At 45.5% G+C, this 19,439-nt stretch overlaps 1 protein-coding gene across 1 annotated transcript in view; it reads left to right on the forward strand.

Moving 5' to 3' along the window:
- Positions 1–19,439, forward strand: part of LOC137522291 (uncharacterized) — a 115,623-nt gene that overhangs the window by 48,398 nt on the left and 47,786 nt on the right. Inside the window, exons 22-26 of the mRNA XM_068242321.1 lie at positions 3,252–3,377; positions 8,906–9,065; positions 11,653–11,715; positions 11,882–11,950; positions 13,801–13,925. Coding sequence (XP_068098422.1) covers positions 3,252–3,377; positions 8,906–9,065; positions 11,653–11,715; positions 11,882–11,950; positions 13,801–13,925 — 543 coding nt within the window. The remainder of the gene's footprint in view (positions 1–3,251; positions 3,378–8,905; positions 9,066–11,652; positions 11,716–11,881; positions 11,951–13,800; positions 13,926–19,439) is intronic.

The following is a 19,439-nucleotide window of genomic DNA, read 5'->3' on the forward strand; positions in this document are numbered from 1 at the left end:
TGTGTTCAAGTGTGTATGTGTGTGTGTGTGCCTGCATTTGAGTGTATGTACCTGTGGTGTTGAACGGTGTGTGCCTGTGTTTGACTGTGTGTGCCTGTGTTGTTGAACTGTGTGTGCCTGTGGTGTTGAACTGTGTTTGTCTGTATTGTTGAACTGTGTGTGCCTGTGGTGTTGAACTGTGTGTGCCTGTGGTGTTGAACTGTGTGTGTCTGTGTTGTTGAACTGTGTGTGTGCCTGTGTTGTTGAACTGTGTGTGTGCCTGTGGTGTTGAACTGTGTGTGTGCCTGTGGTGTTGAACTGTGTGTGTGCCTGTGGTGTTGAACTGTGTGTGTGCCTGTGGTGTTGAACTGTGTGTGTACCTGTGTTGTTGAACTGTGTGTGTGCCTGTGGTGTTGAACTGTGTGTGTGCCTGTGGTGTTGAACTGTGTGTGTACCTGTGTTGTTGAACTGTGTGTGTGCCTGTGGTGTTGAACTGTGTGTGTGCCTGTGGTGTTGAACTGTGTGTGTGCCTGTGGTGTTGAACTGTATGTGCCTGTGTTGTTGAACTGTGTGTGTGCCTGTGTTGTTGAATGGTGTGTGCCTGTGTTGTTGAACTGTGTGTGTGCCTGTGTTGTTGAATTGTGTTGTTAAACTGTGTGTGCCTGTGTTGTTGAACTGTGTGTGCCTGTGTTGTTGAACTGTGTGTGTGTCCGTATTTTGAACTGTGTGTGTGCCTGTGTTGTTGAACTGTGTGTGTGTCTGTATTGTTGAACTGTGTGTGTGCCTGTGTTGTTGAACTGTGTGTGTGTCTGTATTGTTGAACTGTGTGTGTGCCTGTGTTGTTGAACTGTGTGTGTGCCTGTGTTGTTGAACTGTGTGTGCCTGTGTTGTTGAACTGTGTGTGCGCCTTTGTTGAACTGTGTGTGTGTCTTTGTTCAAGTGTGTACCTGTGTTCAACAGCCAAATTGCTAGAGCCGTGCCATGCACAGCTGTTGGGAATTGGATGCATGACAGAAAACTGCGGCATGCATGAGCATGCATTACCCCTGCCATCGCAGGTGCAGCCAATTTGCAAAGAAACTCCCCATTCCCTCACCAAAAATGTGTGCAAGAGCCTGTGTAATTATTTCCTGCTTCCATAGGATGCCTCACAGCAGAACACTCTCTGCTGCCATTCGCCGGCTCCCAATTCCGTGCGGTTCAGGGACAAAGGGGGCCCCATGCTGTCATTTGTACATGGGGCCCTGTTACCTGCCCTCTGGCGGCATGCCATCCATAATCGTATCAGCATGTGATTTGGACAGCAAGATACTGTCTGAATAGGTAGCGTTTCCTCATCTGGCTCACATGCGGAGAAGCGCTGCTTATTCTGACTTAGTGGAAACAGGCCCTAGGGTCCTCGCTTGATGACCGCCAGTGGGACTGAGGGTGAGTGTCACTCTCTTTATCATACATCTGTATTGAAAGCCTATTGGGTAGGGAGGAGAGCTCAGAATGGAGGCACAACTCTTTAAGGGTAGAGGGAGGGAAGTCCGGGGACCACTAGGCAGACGGGGATATTGGGGGCTCCCTGCCTGATGCCAGTAACTACCCCCCGGCAATCTAATGAGAGAGACAGTACTTAGAGTAAGATTCTAAGGACAGTAAGTGACACGAGGCAGGTATTAGAGTTCAGAATATTTTTTTTTGTTGCCTGGGGGTGTGGCCTCATTTGAGGGGCGGGGTTAGGGGCACCAGAACACCTGTGCCTACAGGCTCCAGAGTTGTAAATCCGGCCCTGAGTGGGGCAGTTAGCCCCCCCCCCCCCCCAAATCTGGAATGATAGCACAGCACCAACAATTTGCACCGTGCGTTATAGGCGCAGTGCGCCCCCCCTCAAAAAAAAATGCCCTCAGACTCAGTATAGGTAGTTAGTGAGGTATAGGTGCCCCGGTATAGGATCTCATGTGTAGGTGCCTTTAATATAGGTAGCCAAGCATAGGTGCCCCCAGTATAGGAAGTCAGGTGTAGGTCTCCCCCATAGGTAGCCAGGCGTAGGTGCCTCCAGTATAAGTAGCCATGTGTTTGTGCCAGAGCCGGGACAAGGTCCTCCAGCACCCAAGGCTGAGACAGCAAAGTGCGCCCCTCCATCCCTCCCACCCCAGCCATAGCACACTGATTTGCTATTACACTAAGAGGCCCCTCCCCATCCCTCCCACCCCAGCCGTCACACACTGATTGCTATTAGACTAAGAGGCCCCTCCCCATTCCTCCCACCCCAGCCGTCACACACTGATTGCTATTAGACTAATAGGTTCCCCAGGGCCCCCAACCTCCCCAACACCTTAATCTCTAGTTATCTGGCTTGCAGTCACTGCCATGTATCCCCTTTTCTTATTTCTTTCTGCTTCAAACACAATTGGGAATAACAGCTGAATGAATTGTGCGACCCCTCCTACACTGCGCCTTGAGGCTGGAGCCTCTCCAGCCTCTACCTCGGCCCGGCCCTGGTGCCCTCCCTCAGTATAGGTAGCCAGTATAGGAAGTCAGGTGTAGGTGCCCTCAGTAGAAGTAACCAGCTTTTGATGCCCCCTTGGAAGCCGGCGCCCTGAGCGACCGTTTCAGTCACTCAGGTCAAAGACCGGCTATGCTGGTGACTGCGCCTGCGCTCAGTTGTGGCTGCGCACGTATTTGTTTACCCTCCCATTACTGGGAGAGTTCTGCGCATGCACAGTACGAGAAAATATCTACTGCACCAGCGCAGAACACTCTCGGCAACGGGGGCACGAACAAGGACATGCGCGGCCAGGGCTGCGTTGGCGCAGTGACCAGCAACAGACAGAGTCAGCAGAATCAAAACTGAGCCGTGGCGTGGGACAAGAGGATTTGTTGGAGACAGGCGTGGGCACAGGACGCCTGCAGGGGGCCGGTAGAAGCTCCAAGTAAGTAAAACTGGCTTTTTTTTAGTAAACTTTAGGTTACCTATAAAGCCCACCTGAGCAGAGAGGGATATGGAGGCTGAGAATGCATATTACCTGGCTGGTAGAAGACTAAGCTGATAAGCTAGCGTGTTATTACATTATCTTTATATTGCAAAATTTGAATAGAAAACTGATCTTGTTACAAAGCAGACTTTTATTATTCTTATTATTATTATATTATATAATAAAAAAAATTAAATTTCTAAAAAAGGTAAGCTTTGTTTATGAAATGAATGTTTTTTTCCCATACTATCACTACATAACTGTATAAAATTGTATTTAAGCTTATTATATATGATTGTGTTTTCACAGGTGGACACATTTCAAGCTGTTGTGAGTACGGATGGCAACCAGACCTTCCTCCTCTATAACTATGCAGATCTTCAGTGGCCAAGCAGGCAAGGAAATGGTTCAAGATATGATGGCCCTGTAGCACTGGTGAGGCAACATTAATGATCTACACATATAAGTCATCAACACATTTAACTAGATAAGGATCGCGGTGATTGAGATCTACGCCCTGCATTGGTGGGCTCCTGGTTGTCAGGGCGTAGTTTTTAACTCACTGCCGCTGCGTGCATCCGCTGTTTTTGCTGCTCCCGCCAATCTCGCCGCTGAATACCCACTGTCTCCCACTGCAGCTCACTCACTCTGCTATCTCTATGACGGCAAAGTCATGTGAGCCTCCTGATTGGCTCACATGACTCTGCCGTCATAGAGACAGGCAGAATCTATGTCCTGGGGGTCCCGGCGAGCGGCAATGACGGCGGCTACGGCGGGTATGTGCCGCGATTCCGTCGGGATTGGACCAGCGGTCTCTGGTCCTTAAGTGCCCAGAGACCGCTGGTCCTTAAGTGGTTAAATGGGATTATATTAAATGGAAAAAGGGCTTCAAACACCCTCCCACTTTTGTCTTCTGAACGGGTCATTTGTCTAATAGACTGACACGCACACACAAATATATATATATATATATATATATATATATATATATATATATATATATATATATGTATGTACATATTATATATGTATGTATATATATATATATATATATATATATATATATATATATATATATATATATATATATTATATGTATATATATGTATATATATATATATATATATACAGTATATGTATATATAAATGTTTATATATACATTTTCAGATTGTTTTATAGACAGTGAATTGTGGAAGTCCTATTCTTAGCTATTCTACCAGAAAACTAGAGAATAAACCTTTCCGATCTTAAAGTGGTATAAAACCCTGACATAATATTCAATAAAAACATGTTTTCCTACTTTTTATATGCCATACGGTTATCATATTTGCATTTGTGCATAAGTATTATTATTCATTTAGAAATTACAAGTTCCCGAAGTACAGTTTTTTTGCTTTGAGAGCTGACTTTGCATTTTATTAATAACTGGTTTTATTCATTATGTATTGAAGGCAGAAATGCTTTCTGAGTATCTGTGTCCAGGAGCTTCTGCACAGTCAGAGAATGCGTCACATTCCTCACTTGATACAATTAAGTAAACACAAGATAACATTATCTAAAGTTCAGATGGGTCCAGATTTCTCTGCACTGGACTTCCAAGTCCTGTGTGTAACCCTTTGAATGCTGTTGTATAGAATATGCTATAAATATTTTTTTTAGAGCAAAATAGAAATGCTGGGTTTCATTCCGCTTTAAAGCATATAATCAGGAATTCTATCTTTTCTTTCTTTAAAAACAACAAAAAAAAACAAGAGGCTCCTCTCCACAATCCCTAAACTTACGTACATTTAAAAGCGCCGAAGCTAATTCGGATCGGGGTTTATTGGAAAAAAAATGTTGGTTTAAAGGATGCAGAAAATAGCCCTACTCTCACACAGAACCCCCCCTGGTTGTGCTTAAACTTAACAACCACAAAACGCCCCCCCTCCCCCCATCTGGTGCCCAACCTTTCTCCCCCAGTAGTGCCTAACCTTCTATCCTTAACTCACCCGGTGTTCATAGCCACGGTACATATAGTGGATACCCAAATTTGTCTGCACTTTTTTTTAGGCCATTCCACACCTTGGCCCATATGCAATTCACTTTTTCACTTGAGTTTTTCTCCTAGGTGATATTTTAAAACTTTTCAATAAAATGCTTTTTAAATTACTCATAAGCAAAAAAAATACTCAAAATAATTTACTTTCTGGTACTTTCTCCATTGCAAAGTGCTGAAAAGTAAATCTAAATCGAGGATGAAAAATTGTCTCCTAGGAGAAAACTCGGGAGAAAAAGTTAATTGCCTATGGGCCCCTTACCTCAATTCCAGCACAAGCTCTCATACTCACTAAACCCCTGAAAAGCTCCAACCATTATGTTATGGGGGAACTTCCAGGCAGGATCTCGGTGTACTCTGGAGGTGGTGTGTTATACATCACCGGAGCAGCCCAGTCTCCAGAGGTGAAAACACAAAGATAACACCAAGATACAATTTAGTGCAGTAGCCTATGACACTGGAAGAACCAAGAAAGAAAAGTGAAATACTCACAATTCGGGATCACCAGAATAACACGTAACTTGTGGGGAACAAACCCGACCTGAGTTTAAAAAGTCGCTCTCTGCATGGCAGGGAAAAACAACCCTTCACCAAGGGTGGAAACCAAACTGCCAAAAGAGTAACAGAGCAAAGCATAACATGTTTAAAAACAGTTTAACCTCTTGACGACCAGCTAACGCCAATCGGCGTAAACTGGTTGTCTGCGGGTTTCCATGGAGCGGCCGTTCCATGTCAGTTCACGGAGTGTGTCTCCGTGAACTGCCTGCGAGCCTCCGATCGCGGCTCACAGGCGAAATGTAAACACGCGGGGAAGAAATCCCCGGTGTTTACACTGTACGGCGCTGCAGCAGCGCCGTAAAGGAGATCGGCGATCCCCGGCCTCTGATAGGCCGGGGATCGCCGCCGTCTGATAGGCTGAAGCCTATCAGAGGCGGTACAGGATGTATCGCCATTCTGTACCGCCCACAGAGCCAGGGAGAGGGAGGGGGGGAAGGAGAGGGAGGGGGTATAGCGATGCGGAGGGGGGCTTTGAGGAGCCCCCCCGCAAAGAACAGCGATCAGACCCCCCCAGCAGGACATCCCCTAGTGGGGAAAAAAGGGGGGGAAGTCTGATCGCCCTGCCTGCAATACGATCTGTGCTGGGGGCTGAAGAGCCCACCCAGCACAGATCAATGGGAAATCACTTGGTCGGCAAGTGTTTAAAAAGAAACCGTGACCAAGAATTGAACTTTATCCCAATCAGTAGCTGATACCCCCTTTTCCATGAGAAATCTATTCCTTTTCACAAACGGATCATCAGGGGGCGCTGTATGGCTGATATTGTGGTGAAACCCCTCCCACAAGAAACTGTGAGGGCCATGTTTCTGGCAGTTTCCTGGTTGTGAAACTCATTGCATTGTGGGAAATAACAGCTGTTTTACTGTTTACAGCTGGTTTCAACAGCTAAAAAAGCAAGCAGCATCTCATTCCACTGACATCACCTGCCAGCAGTAAAAATGTCACCATGTGATAAATATCAGAATGTAAATCAGGGAGAGGAAAGATTTTGCAATGGGCAAACACTGACTAAATCATTTATACATAATTATTGTAAAAATTTAGCACTTTTTTAATTTCAATATTTTAACTGGAGTTCCTTTTTAAAACGGTAGCTAAGGGTGGACTTAGAAAATGCCTTTACCCAGTAGTAATAACAATTTTCTTTATTATACAATCATAGATAATGAGTACTTACTGAGTATCCATGTAAGTGCAATAAAGAGAACGGTTTTAATAACATTGTATGTTTAGCTGGTGCCTATGTATCTCTTATGGCAGTGTGAGAAGGTGCAGTCTCAAAGGGTGCGGTGCAAGTAGCGCTCACCCACCCATGCAAGTAGCGCTCACCCACCCATGCAAGTAGCGCTCACCCACCCATGCAAGTAGCGCTCGCCCACCCATGCAAGTAGCGCTCACCCACCCATATGAAATCAACTTTTTCTCCTAAGTTTTCTCCTAAGTGATATTTTCAAACTTGTCAATAAAATTCCAATCGCCAATTAAAATCGCCAGTAAGCAAGAAAATACTTAAAGAGAACCCGAGGTGGGCAGATGGAACACAGAGGCATGTTCTCCTCCTCCTCCTCCTGACATGCCTCCGTGTCCCCACAATGCCGCTCTCTGCCTCCCCACCGCCACGCTATAGTCCCCCGAGTTAGCAACAATATTTGTCGCTATGTCGGAGGTAAATATTGAGGAGAGGCCTTCCCTGTTCAATATGCCCGCCAGGGGCATTCCTACAGGGTCTCCAGAGCTGCCATTGGGCAGCTCTCTCTCCTAGCCACACCTCCTGCCACTCCCCCGCCTCCCTCCAAGCTGGTGAGAGACGCACAGTCTCTCTGTGCAGCATCATGACCTATAGGTCACGAAAGGAGAGGACTCACCTTATCCGCGTTCCAACGTGCGCTCCACTGACGTCACTTCCTGCATCACCATCCACTTACAATACAGTGGGCGGCAATGCAGGAAGTGACGTCAGTGGAGCGCTTGCTGGAATGCGGAAAAGGTGAGTCCTCATGGCCAGTTGCCTCTTACGATCTGCAAGCGGCTGCTTCCTAATTACAGCTGGAGGGGAGCGCAGATCGGGGGACCCAAGCGAAGGAGGGGGGGTCCGACCCCCCTCCCCACCGCTAGGCCCAATACCCCCGACCTGCCCGCTACCCCTCCGGCCCGGCGGCCGCTCCCCCCCGGGCCGCCCCTAGAAGTTTGCCGCCTGAGGCAAATGTTTCACCCCGCCTCATGAGCGGGCTGGCCCTGGGTATAGCTATGGCATGGGCGCTAGAAATCATGGGCATGAAATGGTAGCATGCAGTGCAGGGAGTTGTAGAGAGGATGATGCTGGCCTGCTATCCTACAGTGTTGAGCTTTTCAGGTATGGTATAATGTCTGGACAGCTGGAATAAGTGGACAATGTATAAAAACTATTAATCAAGCACATAGACCATCATGCCCTCCAGGAATACATAAACCCATTCCCAATGAAATATACATATGTCAAATATTATATTACGCACCAATTATACAAATCATCTTAAAAACAAAAATCCTGCAGGAAGCTTCACAAGCCGGCTTGTAACAATAATGTGGACAATGTGTCCAGCTCAGAATATCGATGTCACTTCTGATGAGGTGGGGTTGGTGGGAGGAAGTTTATGATTCTTTCTGTTAGAGGATGCTAGAGTGGAAAATGTGATGATCTCACTAACATTAGGTGGTATAATGTGTTCTCATAGCTTGTGGCCAGTTGTATGGTAAATCAGCATGTGGGCATGTGTGAACCACCTCTCATAGGCAAACGCAGGGGGGATTACAGCTGCCCAGAATCCCCCCTCAGACCAGGGCCAGGGCAGTATCTATGGACAGGCACAAGTTGAGAAACCAGAATATCTGCAGGTGTCCTGCAGCTCACAGCACTGCCCCCCTACTTTCCCAGCTACAGTTGACTTTGGATGGAGCAGCAGCGTGTGTACAGAGCAGGGAGCAGCTCTGGGGAACTTAACAGTCAGGTATGAGCACAGCCCTGTACCCTGCTGTGTGAATGCTTTACTTTCCCCTTCATTACCAATGTCAGCTGTCCTCATTATTATCTGTATCCAAACTGTTCCTGGTCGTTTCTGTTGCCAGTCAATCGGATGGGAAATTGCATTATGTGTACCCAGCATGATGTCCTGCCATATTGTTATAATGTATTGTACATGGCTGAGGGAGACCATTTAGGAATCCCCCCCCCCTTGAAAATCCTGGGTTTGCCCTGAGCCTCTCCTGTGTCAGAGGCAGAGTCTTCAACCATTGCACTATCCAGCCAGTGCCACTCCTGTATATAGTCTTGGTTATAAAAGTTATTTTCCTGAAATGTCTATAATACCGCTGTTGTTGGTCTAAACACAGGCTGGAATAAACAGTGGCTACAACACTGGATACTACACACTCCCAGGATCCCTGTCACTCAACATCAGGAATTTATCATCCACCAGTAACGTCAATGTCACTGGACGCTGGGTGTTCAAAGTGGACAACCTTCATCCAGAGGACATCAACGGGGCTTTAGGTAAGAAGAAATATGAGAAAAGTATTCTATATGTGCTGTAATTTAATATCCATGAACTTAATTAATAGTAGAAATTCAGCAAATGTTTCATTTACAGACAGTTGTTAAAATTATGGATGACTCATTCAGAAGAATAATTTGCATTCTTATTTTCTAATTACCATGAATATTTGTATCCTGGTCATTGTAATCAACAGGGAATTAGGCAGCCTTCGATACTATTCCTGGGTTTTTTGGCCATGTCTTTCCACCAGTGTCGGACTGGGAGATGGAAAAGCTGAGTTAGGCTTTGTTCACATTAGAGACGTTTTTTGGAAAATCTAAGCGCAGACGCTTACACCATGTTGTGCTATGGTGTAGTTCAGACTAGAGCATTCAGTGCATTATCAGTTTTCAAAAGCGGTGCTTGAGCCATTATAGGGTGTTTTTGCTATAATGGGAGGTAGGGGAAAAATGCAAAACGCTCACAAAACCGCTTTGTGGAGCGATTGCGTTCGCGTTTTTAAGAATAAATACATTGTATTTATTATTTTCTGGATCACAGAGTTCACTTCCTGACTTGCGTGAGGGAGTGAATTACCAAAACGCTCGGGAAATACATGTCGGGCTGCGGCTGCGCAGCCCGAATAGCCACGCGTGCGGCTGTGCAGCTCTAGGGCCAACCCCCGATCCATGCTACAGTAGCGTGGATCGGGGGGGTTGGCCCTAGAGCTGTGCAGCCGCACTCGCGGCTATGCGGACTGCGCAGCCGCGGCCAGATCAAGTGGCCATTTTAGGCAGGAGAGCCCGACATGGGCCGTGGGGTCGGGAGCCAACCCGGGGGGCTAATGAGTGGGGGGACCCGGCAGATCGGCACGGAGGGCGCGGGCGGCAGGGCCGGCCTTAGGTTTCACAGCGCCCTGAGCGTAGCCAGATTTTGGTGCCATCCCCCCCATTTATCTTCTTCGTGCGCATGCACGCACACACACACACACCCATGTGCAAGATCTCCTTTAGTATGTATAGGCAGATCCCTTTTGGTGTATATAGGCAGATTCCCCCCTTTAGTATATATAAACAGATTCCCCTTTAGTGTATATAGCTCAGCAGATAAATGTAATGCTAAGTGCACTGTGCACAAGGAGCACCCAGCCCGGAGTCAGCAGCAAATGAGGACAGGTGCACTGTGCACCAGGACGCATTGAACATTAGGGGGAACAGATTGGTGGTTTTGTCACATTTGTTGCTCATCCCGATATTGCTTGCCTTTACGGCTGCACACCTCATTGACCACAACTGCCCAACATCTTGCAGTATGTACGACCAATTCATGTGATCAATTTCAGCCTGAAATTAGTCGCATACTCGATTAGGCATGCACTTTGCAGCACCAATTCTAATCTAACGATTGTAATAATCGAATTGGATTGTCGATCGGCCACCATGTCGCCTGATGTATGGCCGCTTTAAGACCTTCCTAACAGAAAAAGATAAGCAGCAATTAAGTGCAGGCTGGAGTGAGCACTGAGCAGAGCAGAGGACAGGTCAGAGAGACTGAATAGTGGTAGGAAGGGGGGTGAGCTGCTTACACAAAGTGTGCACGGCTGTCCTCAGTGCAGAATGTCCCTCCTCCCTGACACTTCGCTAATTTTTAAGATAAAGATCTGGTCAGGGTGTAATGAGAGCGGAGCCGCTGCTGGGGCTTCAGGTCAGCAAGGGAGGTCAGGTGACTCCTTCTCTGAAGTAAGTAACATTCCAGTCCTTAGCCATAAGCCGCTGCGCAGCATCAACACACAGGCACAGTCTGACAAAGGCTGTGTCCTGTGTGTGCTGAGAACAAAACCAGGCGACTGGGACTGGTGGCATGTACTCACTCTTTCTTCTGGCATGTGTCTCCCCAGCGCTCAACGGCTTTCTTTCCTTCGCTGTTCTCTCCTCCCTAGCATTTATCGGCAGACACACGTGCTCGGTGCTCTCCAGCCTGGCCAGTGATCACATGGGGCTCAGCAGCCAATGAGAGATGAGTGAGCCTCACTTCTCTCTCTCACTGGCTGCCCGGCCCCATGTGATATGCCCAGCCTGACTAGGAGCGAGCAACTGTATTTCTGACCGTAAACACTCCGCAGCCATGGAAAACATTCGGGGCACTGACGGTGGGTGCTCTCGGCACTCTGTTCTCCCATATCCCAGGCACCTTTGCCAAGATCAGGGGCACTAGCCCTTGTTCCAAGCCTCTAGCGACGCCTATCCGGCCAGGCAGTTGAATGCACATCAGTGCGCCCCCCTAGAAGCCTGCGCCCTGAGCGACCGCTCCAGTCGCTCAGGTCAAAGGCCGGCCATGGCAGGCGGTGTCCTCCGTGCTTTAAAAGAGGATGCAGGTAATTCACTTTTTTGCTCATTTGGCCTCGTAAGTCCTTTAAAGCTAAAAAAAAAACGCTCTAGTGGGTTCCAGTCCTTACACAATTCAGAAGTTCAAGCAACCAAGAACAATTCTCAGCAAGGAAATAAAAGGGTCCATTGTTTCCTTTATTTGAAGTTGATGATCTCATCACCAGTCACAATCTTCTGTGGAAAATCACGATGCAAACAAACAACTTTTATTTTTCAGGTAACGATACTGAAGTTTTCACCACAGCATCTCCTCTGATAGATCTTTCCACAGTTCATTCAGGTAAACTAAAGAGCAACATTTTAGAATTGGTTTATTGAATTTACAGGCAAAGTCTGCAAAAATCTTTTTGTGTTTTTTCCAAAAATGAAAATGAGTTTTACAGCCTAAACGAGTGAGGTCTACTTAAAGTTTTTATTTTCTGTTTAAAAGCTTTTCTTTTTTTCAGGAATTGCTACTGATTCAATCTACAACCAAAACAGGACAACTATTGCACCACCTTTCCTAATATCATCAGGTATTTGCATATAATTCTCACCTAAAAGCATGTATGTTCTTCAAGGAGAATTAAAAACCACAGTAATTACAAAGACTCAGCAAAGCGTGCCTGACTGCAGAGTCCATAATATAACTCCTGGTGTGGTCTTCAAACACCCAACTACTCAGCTAATTGTTAGAATCTTTCAGGATGAGGAACGCCATATTGTTTTTTTGTCCCTGGGGGCTCGGGCAATAGAAAAGGATTTGGCATTAAAGCATACCTGAGGTGAAAGAGATATGAAGGCTGCTATATTTATTTCATTTTAAACAATGCAAATTGCCTGGCTACCTTGCTGACCCTTCCCCTCTAATATATTTAACCATAGACCCTGAACAAGCATTCAGATCAGATGGTTCTGACTTAAGTCTGATTAGTTTAGCTGCATGTTTGTTTCAGGTGTGTGATTCAGACACATAAAAGATTAGCAGGACTGCCAGGTAACTGGTATTGTTCAACAGTAAATAAACATAGCAGCCTCCATATCCCTCTGAGCCCAAGTTTCCCTTAAAATGGACCTAAATCCCTGCACAGGCAAATGCTTGCACAGGACACAATAAAATGTCTTCATTCAACATACACATTGCTTAGAAATTCACTGTTTTGCTTAGAAAGTCACTACTGCTCTGTTTATTTAGCCAGATCAAACTGTCTTATCAGTAGCTGTGAATACTTTACTAGGATCTCTGCAGGCTCTCCTTATACATAAACACAGAGGCTTAACCCTTTTTACGCCCCCTGCAGAGTAAATTCTAGTTAAAGCTTCAGAGGGTTTTTTAGGATTTACATATTTGGCATGAAGATTTTTTTTCCCCATGAAGGTTATCATGCTGTAGCTCAGGGTTTACAACCTTTTTAGGCCATAGACCAAGGCCAGGGAGAGTTCAGACAACATGGCTAACAGACCAAGGCCAAGGAGAGTTTAGACAACATGGGTAACAGATCAAGACCAGGGAGAGTTCAGGCAACATGGGTAACAGACCAAGGCCAGGGAGAGTTCAGACAGCATGGGTAACAGACCAAGGCCAGGGAGAGTTCAGACAATATGGGTAACAGGCCAAGGAGAGTTCAGCCAACATGGGTAAGATACCTCAGGCCAAGGCCAGGGAGAGTTCAGACAACATGGGCAACAGACCAAGGCCAGGGAGAGTTCAGACAACATGGGTAACAGACCAAGGCCAGGGAGAGTTCAGACAATATGGATAACAGACCAAGGCCAGGGAGAGTTCAGACAATATGGGTAACAGGCCAAGGAGAGTTCAGCCAACATGGGTAAGATACCTCAGGCCAAGGCCAGGGAGAGTTCAGACAACATGGGTAACAGACTAAGGTCAGGGAGAGTTCAGGCAATATGGGTAACAGACCAAGGTCGCTATATGTAGATGCAATCGAAAGGCTATAAGTAACAGAGCTTGTGGCACACTGACACTGTATAATCTCAAGGTCCCACGTGTCCACCAGACACTATTTTAAATGTAGTTCCAGGAGTTGAGCTCACATTAGCATTGGAACTAGGGTGCAACCCAAAAGCATAGAGCCAAACTCCAGTGCTTAAGTGTTGACAGTCAGGGGCAGGTGAACAAGTCTCATGTGCATATCCTCTATGGTTTGGGAGACCCACAATGCAACACTAAAATAGTAGCATGGGAAAAAAACTTTCAACTCGAATTTTTGAAATTCCAATGTGCCGGAATATGGAATTCTGCAAAATTGGTCAGTTTTGGATTTAGCCGTGTATTTTTATACAATGCTTGCAAAGTGATGTTCCTGAAATGATCACTTTGATGGGATTGGGAATATACCAATGAGCAATGTTTTCTTTCTCATAGATCTTCTCTACCCCTACGGATCCTCACTGGACACCACGAGCCCAAAATCAGATGATGGATATTCACCATTAATATATCTTTCCACGAATGTTCCAGTTTTTGACAGAAATCACTCTTTTCTATATGTAAGTGTGTTTCTGAATCAGAAGTTCAGAATCAGAATTGGTTTATTTCGAATATTTATTGATCTAAAACCAGATCAGATATTAAAAAAAATGATCTTTTGAGTTTTGGGGGGATTTTAAGGGCAGAAGAACTGAAAATAAATCTGTATAGTATGGGGTGCGTATATTTTATTATTATTATTATTATTATTTTATTATTTATTTATTTATAAAGCGCCAACATATTCCGTGGCGCTGTACAATGTAAGAAAACAAACAAGGGATACATAATGATACAGACAATGATATACATGGAAATATGAACACTGATACAAGATACAGCACTGCTGATTACAATTTGATTTAACAGGATGACTAAAATGTATAAATTTCTAACAGTGTGCAAGCAATTGAATTAATAACATTCCATGACACAAAAGGGTGAGGACCCTGCCCTTGCGAGCTTACAATCTGAAGGAATGGGGTGGAAACAAGAGGTGGGGGAAGTATACAGTATATGTACAGGCAATGCGTAATTAGGTTATTTAGTGGGTGCATGGCCTAAGCAAGAGAATATGCTTGCCTGTCCACCATTCTAGTCGGGGTCCCCTTCATTGCATCATATAATTTGCTGTTTGTGTCTCTGGCTGGAACCAGTAACACAGAGCAGTGCATGCTCTGTCTACTTGCACTCCCTGTAATGTCACACTCCCGCCCATACCCGTGCCAAGTAGCATTTCTCAAGTATGCATGCCCATAACAGTCCCGGCCACGCCTACTGTGCAAAACACTGCTCTGTGAGACTGACCACAAATGGCGCAATGTAGTCAACCCACACCAGACCGATAGACAGGTAATTATAAGCACCCCATACTACACACACTGGCATGTGTAGATCGGTACGATTGTCTGCGATGTGATCCGTCATGAAGAGCTTCAAAACTAATGATCGTCGCTGGTAGTATACTCTACTATCATTGAACATTGTTTAACAAATTTTACTTTAAACAATGTTACGCAATATCACAAAGTGTTCATTTGTCGTGAAAAAAAAAGTCGTAAAAGTCGCATTGTGGGTATGGACTTTTACATTTGCTTGGTTTGCCTAGCGTTCTTATCTTTGCACAACACACCTTCAGCCAGGACATTTAACCCCTTGCCGACCACGTAACACCAATTGGCGTGAACGCGGCAGCAGCCCCAGGACTCCTTCATGTAGGGCTTTGCAGGAGATTGCGCAAGCTGATCCTCACGCATCTCCACTTGAATGACGTAGCTTTGGTCCACCATCAGTCTCCTGGTGGCGATCGCCGCTAGGAGACTGTTAGATTGCGAAACCGCCGTCTATTTACCCTGTACAGCACTGCGATCTACAGCAGCGCTGTACTGGGGACATCCGTGTCACTCGGCTGTATCAGTAAATAAATGGTCCATTTGACTGCCTGTCAAAAGGATTTTGTCTCCCACTTGCTCACTGGACCTCTTGCTAAATGCTAACACAAATTGCTGTCAGTGTTTCACACAAAAAGCACTAGTCAGGCATAATATACAGCAACGCGATAGCAAGGAAGATGATATGAATGCATTAATGCGCGCTCTTCCCTGCGCTGCCCCTGACCTGGGGGCCACCACAGTTGTCATGTCTATGGCCACGCAGCAGTATAATTCGGGAACCGGACCCTGAATTACTTCTTATAGATACTGGGTCCCTGCGCTCAGGATAACCTGTAATAAATACGATTTCAGCTGCTACCCTAAGCCCGTGGTTCCCCAACCACACAAGTATAAACAGTAATTCAATAAAGTGCAGGGTGCGCTTAAAGAGACTCTGTAACATGAAAAACCTCCCCTGGGGGGTACTCACCTCGGGTGGGGGAAGCCTCCGGATCCTAATGAGGCTTCCCACGTCGTCCTCTGTCCCACGGGGGTCTCGCTGCAGCCCTCCGAACAGCCGGCGGCAGACCCGACTGTCAGTTCAATATTTACCATTGCTGGCTCCAGCAGGGGCGCTGTGGCTGCTTTCGGCACGGAAATAGACGGAAATACCCGATCTCCGTCGGGTCCGCTCTACTGCGCAGGCGCCGGAGACTTGCGCCTGCGCAGTAGAGCAGACCCAACGGCGATTGGGTATTTCCGCCTACTTCGGAGCCGACAGCCATCAGAGCGCCTGCGCAGGAGCCAGGAAGGTGAATATTGACGTCACCGCTGTACGGAGGGCTGCAGCGAGACCCCTGAGGGATGAAGGACGGTGTGGGAAGCCTCATTAGGATCCTGAGGCTTCCCCCACCCGAGGTGAGTACCCCCCAGGGGACGTTTTGTCGTTACAGTTTCTCTTTAAGGACTAATGAGACCTTGTATCATAATAGCAAAAATGTTTAATAGGCAAATCTGATAGTAGTAACAGATATAAAATCAATACGCAGGATCCTGCTCACAACTCATCATTCACACACACAAGCACAACCTAGCACACTGAAAAGTTCCATAAGAACCTCTCTTCTGTGGCTGTGAGAAGTGATGTAGTTCAGCTGCCTGCTTCAGCCCTTAGAGACAACTGAGCGTATCAATGAACTGTCGTATGAACAGAGTAGGCATAAAAGTTCCAGACCTGTAGGCTAGATTGATGTAGGAAAATAGTACTATTGTATGCAGTGTTATTGAAGCTTGTTACAAAGTTTTTCAGCTTACCCCCTCCGTGGTTGGTAGTGAGGAGCCTTCAAGGAGTGTTCGGTGTGGGAGCATACCGCTGTATAGATGGCGATGTGGCAAGGGATAAACCCAGGGCCGCTCAATCTTGGGTGCCCCGGCCGGCGGCTGAGAGAGTCTATGCGCTGTTGTAAAGATGTACTTAGTGCGAAGGGTCAGAGCGTCCCAGTCCTGGAACACAACGATTTCCGCGTTCAACGTGAGGGCGTAGGAAGTCCGGCCCCGTGATGGGATCAGCAGTGACGTCACTCTTGCTTCAGCCTATCGCTTACGCGTTTCAGAAACTTGACGGTTTCCTTCATCAGAGCTAGGCTTCCAGGGGCACACGGACACCTTTATTTGCTGCGCTTGTCAATCAAAGCCCTTGGGGAGGTGGTTATAGGTTTGATTAACATATCAAATCTCCCAATGATGATAATGTACGGCGTGCTGGTGCACTCATACTGTTGGGGGAGATTGGTAGAATCATACAATACGTTTATCATTCGCTCCATAAAAATTAAAAAATATAAAATGTATAAATAAATCAAATGGTTAATACTTGGATTAAACTAAAAAAGTACATAAACATGTATACAAAACATAAAGATGTGTATAAAAAAAGAAACAGAACCAAATTCATATGATTATATACGGCCAGCACATACACACTAATGTAAAATGAATTACAATAAGTAAAAGTAAATATCATTATTGGTAATAATCTCAATGTTTAAAAGTGAATTAATCCACCTTAATACAATACTCTATTCATATTTAATAGCCCATACTAGTTGCCAGGTAAACATTAATGGAGGAGATGGATGTATACCGTATATATAGGTCATAATCAGTCAGTAAGCCTGATGAGGTTAATGTGGGCCACCCTTTGCGGAGGGGTTAGAGATTATTGCGTAGTGAAGCATACCGGGTGATTCACAATGTCACCCTCTGGTTCACTCAATGCAAGTTTTTTTTTTTACTAATCAATTACACAGCTTAAATCAAGTCTACTAACATTACTAGGTTTCTTCTATAGCATTAGATTGTCCCCAGTTTCCATAAAACCTGCGTCTTATTTTAAATGGACATGGAATGAAGTAATGTTCGTTTCCTCTTTATACACTCCACAAGTAATAATATCATGTTGTGTCTAAAAAATAGGTTTTCTTGTATATTGCGAAATAGTGAAGCATACTGTGTGAAGCATAACCTCCCACTTTCTTTGTTTCGCACAGTTTTTTTTTGTTTGTTCATCTAATTCCATCAAGTGTTCTGTCCTCAGTTAGTTGAACGCATATAGTTCCAGATCGTGGTTTAATCCCACTGGGGTCAGACTATCGAGTTGGTAGATCCAGAATGTTTCTAATTTTGAAAGTTGTATAATATAATCTCCTCCTCTCCAATGCCTGAGTACTTTCTGGACCCCACAGAACCTGGTGCCCACGACTGAGTTGGAGTGATGTTTCTTATAGTGTAGGGATAATGGATGCCCAATGAATCCTTTCTGAATGTTTTTACAATGTTCACTTAGGCGCTCTTTTAGCGGTCTTTTGGTCCTTCCCACATAGTGTTAGTGCATGGGCATGTTAATGTGTAGATTACTCCGACCGTGTTGCAGGACATATTGCCCCTAATTTTAAATGTTGTTGCCATATTAGATGTTATAGTCTCTTGAGTTGTTGTTATTTGACTTTTAGTTTCTTTGCACATCATGCAGTAACCACAATTCTTGAAACAGTCTCTCTCCTTGGTCACCCTTGGGTTCCTAACTGAGGGTGCTACCAATAGGCCCAGATTCGGTGCCTTTTTATAGGTAATCTTGGGGTCCTCTGATATAATTTGTGTCAGTATGTTATCTTCCTTCAATAGGTCCCAGTGTTTCTTGATGACCCTCCTCAGTGGTGCGCTCTGAGATAAAAATTGCACAATCAAGTTAGGTGGTTCTTCCTTGTCAGTCTCCTCTCTCTATTTCCTTACCAGTAATTCTTCCCTGCATCTGTTTCTGACCTGAATCTGCTCCTTTGACCATATCCTGAGGATAGCCTTTTTCTGTAAATCTCTTTACAAGGACTTCAGACTCTTCTTCAAAATCCTTTATATCTGTGCAATTCCTCCTCAGTCTGGTGAATTGACCTGTGGGGATATTGCTGAGCCACCGATGATTATGACAGCAGTCAATCTTAATAAAGCTATTTGTATCCACTGGTTTCCAGAATGTTTTAGTGCATAATGTCCTTTCCTTTACATATACAGTAAGATCAAGAAAGTTGATAGATTCTCTACTTGTTTCTGAAGTGAAGCCCAAATTATATTCATTCAAATTTAGCCATTTAAGGAAGTTGGAGAGCGATTCAGATGAACCTTTCCAAATAAAGAAGGCGTCGTCGATGAAATGTTTCCAGATCACGAGGTTCTCCCCTGGCCCGTCCTGTCCTCTCAGGAAGTGTTGTTCCCAATGCGCCATGTACAGATTAGTGAAGGCCGGAGCGAACCTCGTGCCCATGGCTGTGACGACCTGTTGTAAATAGAAGACCCCTTCGTACAGAAAATAATTGTGGGTTAAGATGAAGTTGATACTGTCCAGGATGAATGTTATTTGTGCCTTTGGGAGGTCTTGGTTCAGTTCCAGATAGAATCGTGTAGTCTCTAATCCTTTATTGTGCGGAATTACCATATACAAGGAGCTAATACAGGGGCATACCTAGAAATCCCCGGGCCCCCCTGCAAGCGGTGGCGGCAGGCTGAATACATTACCTCCTTCTCTTCCGTTCTGTAAGAGCTTCATCCAACTTCCTGTGTAAACAGGAAGTTGCTCTTAGAGAACGGAAGACCTCCGGCGAGAAGGAG

This window comes from Hyperolius riggenbachi, chromosome 6, assembly GCF_040937935.1.
Source record: "Hyperolius riggenbachi isolate aHypRig1 chromosome 6, aHypRig1.pri, whole genome shotgun sequence".
Lineage (NCBI taxonomy): Eukaryota > Metazoa > Chordata > Amphibia > Anura > Hyperoliidae > Hyperolius > Hyperolius riggenbachi.